We start from the raw sequence: 13454 nt of genomic DNA on the forward strand, positions 1-13454 counted from the left end.
AAATAGATCCCGATTATTGTTAAAATTAGGTAAAAACATTTAAAAATGTTTTTTTTTTTTTTTTTTTTTTTTTTTTTTTGTGACCTGCTTTCCAATTTCCTAGGAGAATCAGCAATGCCAGAGTAGCACCCGAGGTGCGCCCCTCTTTCTCCAAACAACCATATTCTAAAGGGAGGGTTTTATGTAAAATCAATATTTTTGAGTTTTGCATCATGTTATAATGTTATTCTCTCATCAAAAACATACCTTAAGTATTGTTTTGATTCTTTAATTTATGCTTGAGAAATCCTTGAATTTCCCATGACATCTATTTTGGGGTGCCTAAGCACTTGATCATACAAAGTGCCACCTATTTCCAGAGAAATAGGTGCAGTTCCCAGCTGAGGGAGGGGCCTTAAAGATCGCCCCTCCCCCACTCTGCTCCTCCAGACTAGTGTCAGTAGCAATTAGCAAACACCTCTTGGAACTGTGCAACTGCTGAGCTTATCATACAAACTACTTCTCAGTAGTTTCTACTTTGCAACCATTCCTAGGAATGGTATTGGAAAAGAGTGTTGGAAAGAACAGGAGCTTCTTAAAGAGACAGGTCAATTTCAAGGTGTCAAATTTCTTTTAAGTTAAGTTTGATATATATACAACCTTTTTATGACATCTGAAAGTAACATACTTACTTGATTGTGCGATAAAATTGCCCTGTGCCTAGAACATAAACAATAATGCCCCTTTAAGCTTTGAGAAAACTAACACATGCAATTTTTTTTTTACTGAGTTTGCAAACAGTGTATATAATATCATTGTAATATGGACTTTTTTTGTCTGTTTAAATATGAAAGACACTCCCATCAAAAATATAACCTGTGTGATGAGCAATACGTCCAGTTTTAAAACTCACAACTGTTCTATGGTTAGTTGTTGCTTCCACATGCAGCTATAGAAGTGTTCTTCAAGGTGAAAATGTTTTCAAAAAGAGGCAGCAAGACAGTTTGTCCTGTTTCTTTTTTTTCTTCCATTCTAAACCCGCCATTGGTTTCAAATATTATATATATATATATATATATATATATATATATATATATATATATATGTGCTGACCCTTAGAATAAAGTAATAAAAAACACACCCAGAGAAGATGTATGGTCAATAGAAAACTGAACTCAAAAGAAAAAGAATAAAAGGAGGAAGAGAGATCAGCCCTCGAGCCTCTTGTAAACATGCTGTTGCTAGAGAGGCAGTGCAACGTTCTTAGTGCCACTCTCTCAACAACGCTAATTATCAACCAAAGACATGCTAATTACATAGAGCTTTATTGCTAATGTAGCAGGTCTCTATGCCAGCCGCCCACACTGTGAGCTCCGTTCCCCTACCTCTGCCTCTCCTCCCACTACAACTTCAGGCACAGCAGTAATACAGGGAGAATGATGCATGCAGTTCAGCATGCTGCTGAAGACAAGAGCTTGTGCAGTTCCACGTAAGAAATGACACACATTCTTATGAGGGAACGTTAGTTAATCTACAGCTCTGAATCCAGCTTTCCAGTTTGTTCTTGAACTCCTCCTCATCGTCCATTCATCTCAACAGGAAGTCTGCTTTGCTCTTTCCTCCCTGCAAACTCAACAAGCCTCCCACGTTCCCACATCTGTGACGTTGCTAAACAGCATCACAAACAGCTTCCAGGGAAAAATCTTGACCCTTGCTCAGACACCCGCCCCCCCACCCCCAACCCCCGCCTTCCTCCTAACCACAATAAACGTGCTAGTGTCTGCCCTGTGGCCAATCCCTTTAGCTCACCGCAGCTCAGGCTGGAGGCCTCTTCAGATCGATTTCTCCCGCAGTGAGTTGCTCAAAAAGCACACAGTCCTCTGGGGATCAAATTGTAGGTAGTGCTCCGTAGCGCTCTCCCCCACTAGGCTCTTTAGCGTCTTTCCCCTGACACGGCTGTTTACACGTTAGCCATCCTGTGCTCCCTAATGGAGACACAGTTGAGGAAAGAGCTACAAAGAACTCTCGTCACAGGCACTTGCTGAAACATGTGACAGCTCTGTTCATGGGTTCAGCAGGGCCAGCTTTATACACCGACTACACCGGCAGCGAAGAGCTGGGTGCATTAAAAACACTGCTGCTCAAATGGACTCTAGCTTTTTAAAAGTATATCCTAAATTGATTAGTGTGATTTATAGAATCCATAAGGCCCTAAGCAGATTAAAATTTCAAAAGAGCTTGCTAGCATGAATTATAGGCAGGTAATAAAGCATGTCCTGCAAAAGCGAATAAATTGTCATGCTTTTCAGTACAGTCCATGATAATGCACCGCGTTCATTCCCTTTGTTTTCATCATTGAGGTTAGTCATATGTTGAGTGCTTAATGTAGGAACTGCATCAACACTCTTCACATTTGACTCTACCAAATGGAAATGGCTATGAAACAATGCACTACTGAAATCAGTAACCGTTTCTGAAGTTTCAGTGTATTGCGACATGTTTGTTTATGCTGGTTTTAGACTTTAAACATGACAACGCCTGATCACACGAAGAATGGTATTAGCATAAGACAAAAATCTTCAGTGCCAAAGTACTTTTGTACACATATGTAAGCTGATTAAATTTTGTATCTGGAGTGCTGTCTGTAACAGCAAACAACTAGTCTGTCACTTACTAACTGGGCAATAAGCCTAGCAGCAGCTATATGGGAAGAAAAATATGTCCCATGCTTTTTGATCACATAGCCATCTGGATTGAGGCACTGGACCATGTGTGATATTCATTCATTACAAATCACGAATATCTATGTTCCCTCTGATGTGTTCTGTGTTTTTTAAGTGCTTGTCTTAAAAAAAAAAAAAAAAAAAAAAAAAAAATTTAGATAAGTATGCATGTGCTGCACATGAATTATGAACATAGCATTATGCTGCTATATATTATTAATTAAAAACAGCCACACAGCTTCCAAAATTCCTCCACCACAAGGGAAAAATCGGGTTTCATAAAATTAATTTAACAAAAGTCAAAATTTAGCTTGAATAACATTTAAAAAAAATTAAATAAATAAAACAAAATTGTCCGTGTGTATAACTGTCTTTAACTTTGCATTGAAAAGGATATTTTGAAACTAACAGAATCTAGATGTGCTTACATAAAAAAAAAATAAATAAAAATCATTAGTCATTATCGCTTTAAGGACTGCCTTGTATAGGAGATGTTCATAAGAAAAAGAACTTACTTTACATGACTTTATATGCCTACTCCATTAGATCAAGGCACTGCAAGGGCAAATTAGCAGACAGGGCAAAGGGCAGAAGGAGATAAACTCTGTGTGTATTCATTCAGGTCTTTTGCCCACCAGGTCTGATGGCGCTCCAGAAGCAGTTGTTGCATAACAGGTTCATGTTGGGAGCTTAAAGCTTCAGGAGCCTGACAATGTAATTTCCTGCTTGATCCACCTGCGTTGTGGTGCCTGGGCCAACAGCTCTGTTTAACGTTGCTTTGAGCCACTTTGGTGACAAGTGTCCAGAGGAAGTCAGATCAACATCCTCCTCTTAGAGGCACATCAATGCTGACAAGACACCAAGGGCAGGGTGCAGTGATTATACACCACAGGGGACAGGCTGAGAAGTCCAGATCAATAACAGACAACCTCTTGTTTGCAGGGAAGCTTAAACAGTAAGAGGAGGCCATTTAAAGAAAAATATTTTCTTGAAATTAATGACATATTGCAGAGCTTAAAGTGCCTTTTCTGAAAAGAAAAAACATGATTGATATTGCTACCGAGCCCCTTGGGGAAGACCAACAAGCTATGGGAGCAATTATTTCTTGCACTCTGTTAGGTGTGAAGTCTAAAAGAGAGAAGTAAGGGTTGCTGAATGAGTCACAAGCGCAGTTACCATCTGTCTGCTTGTGCGTTTGCGTGAGCTTGCATGTCAGGGAATGTGTTTACGTGTGCGCGTGTGTGTGTGTGTGTGTGTATGTGTTTTTCTTGTAACATACCTCCACAATATCAGAGTTGGTTCTGCTCTCGTGGGGCTCGTTGTACTCAGTGTATTTAAGGAGGACCTTGTCCATGTCTGTGCTGGCATACTGGAACAGCTTGTTAGTGCTGTTGAAGATGATCAGGGCAATCTCGCAGTCACACAGCACGCTCAGCTCATATGCCTTCTTCATCAGGCCAAACTTTCGCTTTGTAAATGTCACCTGGGTGAGAGAGAAGAGGGAAAACAAAATTAGCAAGATTAAAAGAAAGCCGAGAAGATGCAAAGACTTAAAAAAATGCAATGAAAAAATAAAAAAAATCCTGCAATGAAAAAAATAACGATCAAATGTATTGAGCTTCTTTTTTTTTTACATAGAAAAAAAAATCACAGATTATGTACCAATCCTGCTGTAAAAAGGAAGTGACCCTGAAAAATGTCATTAGAACATCTCTTCTTCAAAAACTATCACTGTAAGGGAAACATCACTAAAGTCAAAGTGAAGTCTGCTGAGAGTTCAACATACCCTGACTGTAACAGTCCATCCACCATACCAGGAAAAAAAGAAAAAAAAGGAGGAACTGAAAATACTCTGTCTCAGTCAGATAACGGTAAAGAAGATCAGTTATTGCTTGTACATCAAAGATCACAGAGGTTTATTGTGGAACATATGGCGAGTTAAAGTTTCCACTGCCAACAAATTAAGTGTCTGGTAGAAAGAAAAAAAAAAGCTTTTCTAACTATTTTACTCAATGCGTTATTGATGCATCACAGTGAACTAAGTTTTCTAAATGTCTGGCCAAAGTATTAATTCCATTGTTTCACATTGTCATATGTTTAATTCTTTTGTGACAGACCAAAGCAAAGTGGAAGAAAAATGAAACAGAAGCTAGAGTTTTTCTTTTCTTTTTTCTTTTCACAAATACAAATCTGAAAATGTATTTCGCAAGAGTTCTATTACAATTTCAGCTACAGTTGTTTCGGGATAGATTTCTACAACTTTCTCCAACTTTCTCCAATTTACAAACTAAATTGTATTACTCATTCACCTTTGCAAATTACATACATAGAGAGATCAGAATGTTGGTTTTCCACCAAGCATTTTTCAAGATGAAGTTTGGTCTTCTTTGACCAGAGCACCTACTCTCACATGTTGCCTCACCTACAGGACTTATGGCAAATTGTGTTCTTCTGTTGATGTTGACTTTTTTTTGTCACTCTCAAGTCTCGCTTTCTTTATTTGAATGATGGATGAAGCATTGCATTAAAAATAGATTTTATTTTATAACGGTAAGGACATGCAGTCAGGTAAGGCAGTGCCTCACCTGTCACCATGACCAGTAAGAAGGATTTTGGATTTTTTGATATCTTGGATTTATACACCTGTCGGTTTGTAGAACATTTGTAAAACATATTTTTTATATGTAAAAAGTTTTAAAACTACATTTTTTTTTTCCTTCACAGTGCCTTGTATTCATCTTTCAGGTACAATTCTAATAAAGAAAATTGAAGGGAGTGGTTGAAACATGATGTTAAACTCTTCAGTGGCAAACACTTGTGCAAGTTGCTGTATGAGATAACTAGCTAGACGGATATTATGAGCTTGGTACTGAGAAAATTATTGTCTGCTTAAAGACGTTTGCATATGCTGCAAAAGTGGTAATCTACTCAAGACAAACAACAAGGATTGTCTCATGCAACACAGCCTCCCCCTCCTCCTGTCTCTGTCTCTTTATGTGGGTATGCAGCCACATCTGTGTATGTCTGTGTAAGCCCTTAAGATTAGTAGCCTTTGCTACAAAGGCATACAAAGTGGCCACATTGTGAAAATAGAACAGCCTCTATTCCTCCTATTGTTTGGATCAAAACTAGAGCAGTGAAAGTGAGTTAATTCCAGTGAGCTGCACCTGCTTTCTTTTCCAAACCATGTGTGCAAGCTCTTTAGTGGTACGGGGAAGAGGAAAAAAAAAACAAAATGCCACTGCCAGCTTCCCTGAGCAACACTGCTTGTTGTTATTGGAATTTCTTTTTTCCTTTTCTATGCGACCGTGTGTGTATTAATTACACTGGAGATCTGTCTTGACAAAGCTTTTTTACAGTGAGGAAAATGCTGCCAGAGCCGTGCCCAGCTGGTAACTAACCATCTGAGTTTGTTGATTAACTGCGTGTTTGTCTATTCTCTTCTGACGTTTAAGTGGGCCAAAAAATACAAAATAAACAGCGAATGAATACATGCTCTGAATACAATAAAGAGCCTATCACTGTGAGCATAAAGACCCTTTCAAGCCTTTAAAGAAAAGGTCTCTGTTTGTGGTGAATATGCGCCATGAATGGCTTTCTGAAGTTTATCTGTAAGGCACCGCCGTTTACAGTTTGTCTTTATAACTGTAAAATGAGACAGGCTTGAAAAGATATTGACAATTTTGAATTTCCTGAAATCATATCTCCCAAGAAGCACAACGGAAACTCAATATCAAAATCTTCCTCTCGCTCCATCCTGTTTTCCTTTCCTTCCCTCCTTCTTTCCCTCTCTCTCTCTCTTTCCATTAAGAGTGGGTATAATGCTGATATTTCTGGACCCCCCCTTTGCCTCTAAGGTTCTCCCCGAGATGCCAAAGCATCATGCTGAGAAACCTGTCAGGCAACAGGTTGAAGCCGCAGACTCGGAGAGCGTTCCAGCTCCTGACAAACTTGTGTGAGCAGCATCAGGTACCTCGGAAAACTCGTCTGACTCAGTGACGGCACGAGGAGAAAATGCTCCCCTGTGCTCTAAATACCATGCTGACATTTACAGTCATAAAGAAATGTGAAAAACACAAACCTTATCCTCATGGCTTTCAATTAACTCACAAGTTCAGACAATGTGATTAATTGTCATATCCACTATAACTTAACTCATCCACAGCTGAAACCTAAACTCCCCCAGAGGGGCCTGGGAGCCTTGCAGGGACTGAATTGCACTGCAAACTGTGCATGAGCGTGTTAGTAAGATGACAAGTCTTGCAGAACATAAGGTCAAAACAGGCTGTTGGGGTACATGGCATGTAGAGTGTTGTCTTCCTCTGGTGTTTTAATACAAGGGGCAGATGTAGGACACGACTATCTGCTATCACAGCTCCATTATCAACTGTTCACTCTGTCACTTACTCTACTGGCGCCATAAAGCTTCAAAAGTTGGCATGTTGCACAATCCGAAAGGCCATGAGGACCTAGTCTCAAAACAAAACTGACATGCTCGTTCTGTGGCTGGCAACTTATTCATCGACATAATTCAGGAGACGCAGGTTTAAAAAGTAATCTGAGCAACATTTACGCAAGTGATTCTTCAAGTCTGAAACTGGATCCATGTCCATGCGCAATCCAGATTCAGTCTTCACTTTAATTTTGGAGCATATTTAGCTGAGATTCAACTGATAGCGCTATGGGATGCTGCTTTAAATCTTGTGATTAATCTTTACAAAGTTCACGGCAAACTACTTATATTAAACAGAACATTCCTCTATCTTTTTTTTTTTGCACATGATTAAACTGAACTGCAAAGAGAACATGCTATGTGATGAATGATCAACATGGCATATCAAAACAGAGATGGAGAAAGCTAGGGTTACTGTAATTTCTCAGCAAAAATCTACCTGGGCAAACATCCTCAAAGATGTATTTTTATTGAAAGATTTTGTACCAAGTTGTGTCAAGTTAAAGCTAGTTTTTAATTAAAGTGGGGTTTTTTTAGAACCTTTGGGTATACAAACATTAATTAGGTATTACAAAAATACAAAAAAATACATAGGTAGATTCTAGAAGCATTAAAGAAATAAAATATTTCCATTAAAGTTAGGTTTTGTTTTGTGACTAAATGCTTAAACTTCATATACTACATTTACACTTTTGTCACATTAAAGAATGTCTTTACTTTGCACATTGCAAAAAAAGAAAAATATAATTAGAAAAGGTAATGCTGAAAGAGATAAAACAAATTTTATTGAGCTCTAGGCAGCTAACTTAATGCAGGTAGTATAATTTTTAACTTTAGATTGTTGGACAGTTTTTTTTCTTTTCATTTTTTTCATTTTTTTAAAGTTTACTTGCTTAATTAGTACAGTGTCCTGTTGCAGGTTAAGTTGGGTTCATTTAATCTGCTTATACTTCAGTGAAAGAAAGGCATGTTATCTGTTGAAGTGTCAAAAGTCATTAAATTGATGAAAACTAGTTTAAAATGTCTTGTAAATCTCATTAAGTTTTACGGTTAAAAATCAGACGAACTTAGCTTCATAAACAAGTGTAGGCAGAAAGTGACATTTTGTTCCTTTAGGGAGAGAGCAAATTTTTAAATGCCACCTGGCTTTTCTCATCAGTACAAAACTTTTGTGGGAAACATATTTTAAACCTCTCACTTTATCATCATGCCATTTTAACAGCTAAAAGAAGGAAAGAATCAAATCAAAATTGTTTTGAGTCTCGAATCTTGAATGCGGAACTGCATGCATGCTTTTCCCACATATCATAATTCACACGTACGCTGACTTTAACAGCGCCGCGGGAAGAGAATGAGTGCGATAATGAAAAGCCTAAACTGACCAAACAATAACAGCCGCATAAATATCACACCACACCCACATATCTCAACCTGACACATACAACCTGGTACCTCCAACACACGTATGTAACAAAAAACCCATATCCGTAAACACACACGGTGCACGGTGGTCTGATTACACAATTTAAAAATAAAGCTAGTTGGCATGTATATGAATGTTGCCGAGATGACAAGTGGTCGGTTAAATACTTAATGTGGGATGTGCTAATTTGTGATGAATCTCATCAACAGAGGTTTTCTGTTCTGATCGTTGCTGTCATGGCTTGAGGACACTTTCCAACATGTGTGGCCTCATGTGACCTTTTTGTTTTCCATGGCTATCTGAGAAATCTTTTATTTGCAATTTCAAGAACACATCAGTACCCCAAGCAGCTGCTATAAGCTGTTGCTCTGACCTGTTTTTCTCAGCAGCTCGTAGAGACATGCAGACATAGGTGCACTTTAAATTTGCTGTTTTTTGACACGTTTTCAGTGGTAGAAATAATAATAAACCAAGATGACAGAATTTAAAAAAAAAAAAAGACATTCCCAGATGGAAACCACCCGTATGTGGTCACAACCTTTTCCTCCTCGGCTCATCAATACTATTAGACACAATACTTTATTATCATCAGATGACATGACAGCGTTTTGGGTTGTGGGAAACTGGACGGGTTTAAGTGTGAGTGTAAACCTAATTGTTTCTGTTCACAGCACACTGGCAACTGGGGTGTGGTGCCTGCCGTCACATAGCACACAGAACATTACAAGTGTCAAAGCTTTTCACATCCCCATGAGCAAACGTTTTGAGCTAATGGCTCATAAAACGAAAGGTTTTAGTGGGATATTTAAATATGTATTTCTGTATGTACAACAAGCACTAATCAGAGATTTTTGTAGGCTAAACATCAAATACTCTTATTTAGTGTATTCTTATATCTAAATCCTCTCACATTCCAAAACTGATCAGTAATATACGGTGGAGATTATTTAGCACAACCTTAAAGAAGTACACATCTATTTGTTCACCCATATCCTCCTCCTCAGCCATCTTCCCAGGGGAGATTGCGACATATGCAGTTTAACACACATGCCCACGCAAATTCATTCACACACACAGACACACAAACACGACTTGGTAATCACTGAACCATGTTACCTTTACCTGCTGTCACCTCCCGCTTATGCTATTTTTTTTTTCCAATTATTTTTTTATTATATCTATAATTATTAAGAGATATTGTCAGAAGAGACATGGACCAACATATCTAATAATATTTAGTGATGAAAAATGCCCTGTTTTACCTTACTGACCGGGTCACTTTTTCCAGGAAGACTTAAGAGAATCAAAGAAAAGGAGGGATATATTCTGATTCTGCACCACAAAAAGAGTGAGAAAAAGACAGGAGGGACAAGGAGAGAGAGAGAAAAAGTGGGGGTGGATGCACAGGAAGCACATTTGTATGCATTTCCTCTCATAACAGGAAGAGGCCAGTGGCTTCCCCTTCACAATGGCTTCGCTTCTGCTTCCCACCTCCTGCCTTCTTCCCTGGGGGAGGAGGAGGTGAAGGGAGAGGAGGAGTGGATAGACAGGCACCCGAAAACTGCTGGTTAATAAACCAAACAGACACACAAAACAAACTCACACACACACACACACAAACACAGAAATGTCAGTCACCTATGAAGAATTTGTCTCAAGACAAACACTTATCCTATTGTCACAGTAGAGCAGGAAGCCAGGGGCTTACGCAAAAGGAATAAGAGGAGTCGGGGACCTTGGCCTGAACTCTGCATCACAGCCAGAGAAGCTGCTAAGAGAGGCATTATGACAAAAGAGGCTTTGTCCCACCTCTAATATATTCTATGCTCCTTTTTCTCTTCAAAACCACACTTATCATCCTCGTGTGCACTTTCTTTGTACCATATGAACTGAGGGCAGTAGCCTCCTAAGAGTTTTTGATTCGGTTTCTAAAATGGAAAGACGAGTTCACCTTAATGACTACCTGTTAACCAGAGAAAATGATCAAAATTTAATTTAGCCAGTTTAAGCTGGAGGTCCCAAATTGCACACCAGTTCAAATTGTTTTAACTGGTAATTTGGTTTCATTGGAGATGTGACTTGGCTATGTCCGTCTGCATGTTCCTGTTTATGCTGGAAAACTACAGCTAGAGAAGAATGATTAAAAATAAGTGGAAGCTGCATCTCTGGGTCCAAGTTAGTGGTTGGAATGACAGAAATAACTTTGCTGCTGTTTGTCTGAGGTAGGCCAACTTTCAGAGCAGAAGGAGAGCTGACACATCTGCATGGCACGGTGCATTTTATTCACTTTATTTCAATTAGTTCAAGCTAATAAAAATTAATCCTAAAGTTGACTTTCACACTTTAGACATTAGTCGCTTTATTGCTCCAACAAAGTTACATTTTTAATATTTAAGCAACAACAAAAAAAAAAGAATTAAACTGATTGAGAAAAGAAAATAATTTAATTTGTAGTTTCTACATAATTGGAGGGACTGTTTTTTATTCAAACTTTTAGACAACATATATGAGAATCTTTTCATTGTTAAATTATCTTTAAAACATCTCCAATGAAAATCCCACAATGAACATGTGCTCTGAAGATTTAATGAATCTGTTTTTTTGATCAGAAAAGCAAAGGGGAAAAAGGATGCAAACTTGATATTTTTTCTAATGTGAACATGGAAACAACCTAAGTGCAAAATTACAAAATTGCTTTTTTCACCGATTTACAGCAACTTCGCATCAAACCAACAGCTTTAAATTACTTTATAGTTCATGAATGTCCTGCCAATTTTACTGTTTATCACTGTTAAATATACAGATTTTATTTTATTTTTTACAGTGTGGGTCAAACCGCTCTTTAGGTTCACAAAACCGAGGATAAGACAATGAAGGATTTGAAGTTTTGAACTAAGACGTTGTTTGTTTCTTCCAGTTAGGGGTAGCAATTCCAAGCTGGTAACAAATGTTTAAAATGTTCTCAAAATAATACTGAAGTTTTATGTTTGACTCAATTTGCAGTTTACTTAATAAAAAAATATATATATAATTTTTTATGATTTGGAAAATAAAACTAGGATTCTTACGTCTTAAAATACGTTTTAAATAATTTCTGTTTAGCACAAAATTATTCTGGTTTCACCAGTCAAGGTATTTTGGACAATAAAATAGAGCTGATCAAACACAGTGAGGATTTAACGTAGCACAGATAATCAGATGCTACTTTCAGCTGCGTTGTATGGCCATATTTCCTTATGATGCTTACATTGTAACCCAGAAGCAATTCCAAACTCCCTATTAATTGTAAATGACAACGAGAAACAACATGGGCTGCCTTGGACACAATGGCGCCCGAGGTGGAGAGCCGTATCGTCCAGATCAAAATCCCCCAATAATGGTGGATAATGTAATTAATGTGCAGGAATGAAACAAACAAAAATGACTTGCAGACATACAATTTAAAAGAGATTGTGCGATCTTTGTGGGCCTCTCTCAGGTGAGATCCTGTAGTGGCGAGCAGATGACAGCGAAGGAGTGCCACTCGCCGTGGTAGGAGACGGAGACGACTGAAGGTGGGAAACAGGGAATCAGAGGAGGAGGAGTTCAGGGGTGAGGAGTTACCCTGTGGGCCTCATTATTTTCCTGCTGTTAATTTTTCTCACACGTTTTCTCGCCCGAGCGCTGTTGATTGGGAGGGAAGAATGCATTGCTGGCTGAAACAAAAAGACCCCTTCTTTTGTCTTTGCTGCTGCAGTTCACATAGCGAGAAGTAGATAAGGGGAAAACAGACACAGAAGGACATGAAAACATTTTTTTTTTTTTTATTCTCCTCCCCAGCTAAGTGTGAGCGACTTATTTTGAGGGAGCTGAGAAACCCAGTTGTTTTACTTCCTGTTGCTGATGACCTGATCCATGTTTAACCTTTGGCCCCTGGGTCCCTTCCCTTTGGAGACCACATGTCCCACACAAGGACAAACAGAGACACACACACACACACACACACACACACACACACACACGTTCATGCAAACAAGTCATCCTAAATTAAGCCCACTGAGTGTACTGGCTGGAGAGGTAACACTAATTAGAGCCAATTGCAGTAAATTAGTTGATCCCCATGACGGGCTAGACAGAGAAAGATGTGTTGTAGATGTTTGCATATAAATGAAAGCGTGTGCTTGTGAATTCAGCGTACACAAAGCCAGTAAATGTAGCATGTAAAATATGCATGTGATAGAATAATCAGCTACCTCTATGTGTATGCGCACCCACACCTGTACTTGTATCTTCTACCATAGGAGCATTTGCCTGCCTATGTGTGTGCAGATCAAGAGAGTCTGCTCTCTGTTTGCAGCCCATGAGTTTATGACACAGGGCCCTCTTTCATGTGCCCGAGGCTGGGAGAGGGTATGAGTGGTCGGGCGGCTTGGAGCCAGGGTTCACACACTGCTGCCCACTGTCCGGAGCTCCGGGCAGCCAGTCAACACCAGGGAGGCCTAGCCCTTCTGCCACCGCTCTCGGGAAGTGTTTCGGGGCCCGGGGGTGGCAGTCCAAAGTGGCCGCCCAGAGAGAGCCAGGCGCCGTGCCCAGTGTGATCCTGCCGCTGTGAGGAGTGCAGGAGGGGAAGGAATGGGAGGCAGCACCGCTCTGTAGGTGGCAAGGTAGCGCTGACAGCTCCACAGAGTGGTGCCACTCCAAAGACGGTAGCGTTATGGAGTGTGTAAGAATCCAGGATGAACTGCAGTAAATTTCAAAATAAGGCATGACGCACACTTTTGCAGCTTTTTTAAAACTTAAAGCTCATATTTTGTTCTCCCCTATAGCTGAAGTTATATTTGTCTTTTTTTTTTTTTTTTTTTTTTTTTTTTTCAGGTAAAAAAAGTTTTGATTTTTT

The 13454-nt window shown here is 39.2% G+C and overlaps 1 protein-coding gene across 13 annotated transcripts in view; it reads right to left on the reverse strand.

The window, feature by feature from the left end:
• Nucleotides 1–13454, reverse strand: part of mef2cb (myocyte enhancer factor 2cb) — an 82853-nt gene that overhangs the window by 36279 nt on the left and 33120 nt on the right. For all 13 annotated transcript variants that reach the window (XM_015042725.1, XM_015042731.1, XM_015042730.1 and 10 more), the window contains one exon: nucleotides 3982–4185. In XM_015042725.1, the coding sequence (XP_014898211.1) occupies nucleotides 3982–4185 (204 nt within the window). The remainder of the gene's footprint in view (nucleotides 1–3981; nucleotides 4186–13454) is intronic.

The sequence above is a fragment of the Poecilia latipinna genome, unplaced genomic scaffold, assembly GCF_001443285.1.
Source record: "Poecilia latipinna isolate Pla-1442-1.1 unplaced genomic scaffold, P_latipinna-1.0 Scaffold600, whole genome shotgun sequence".
In the NCBI taxonomy this organism is placed as follows: Eukaryota; Metazoa; Chordata; class Actinopteri; order Cyprinodontiformes; family Poeciliidae; genus Poecilia; species Poecilia latipinna.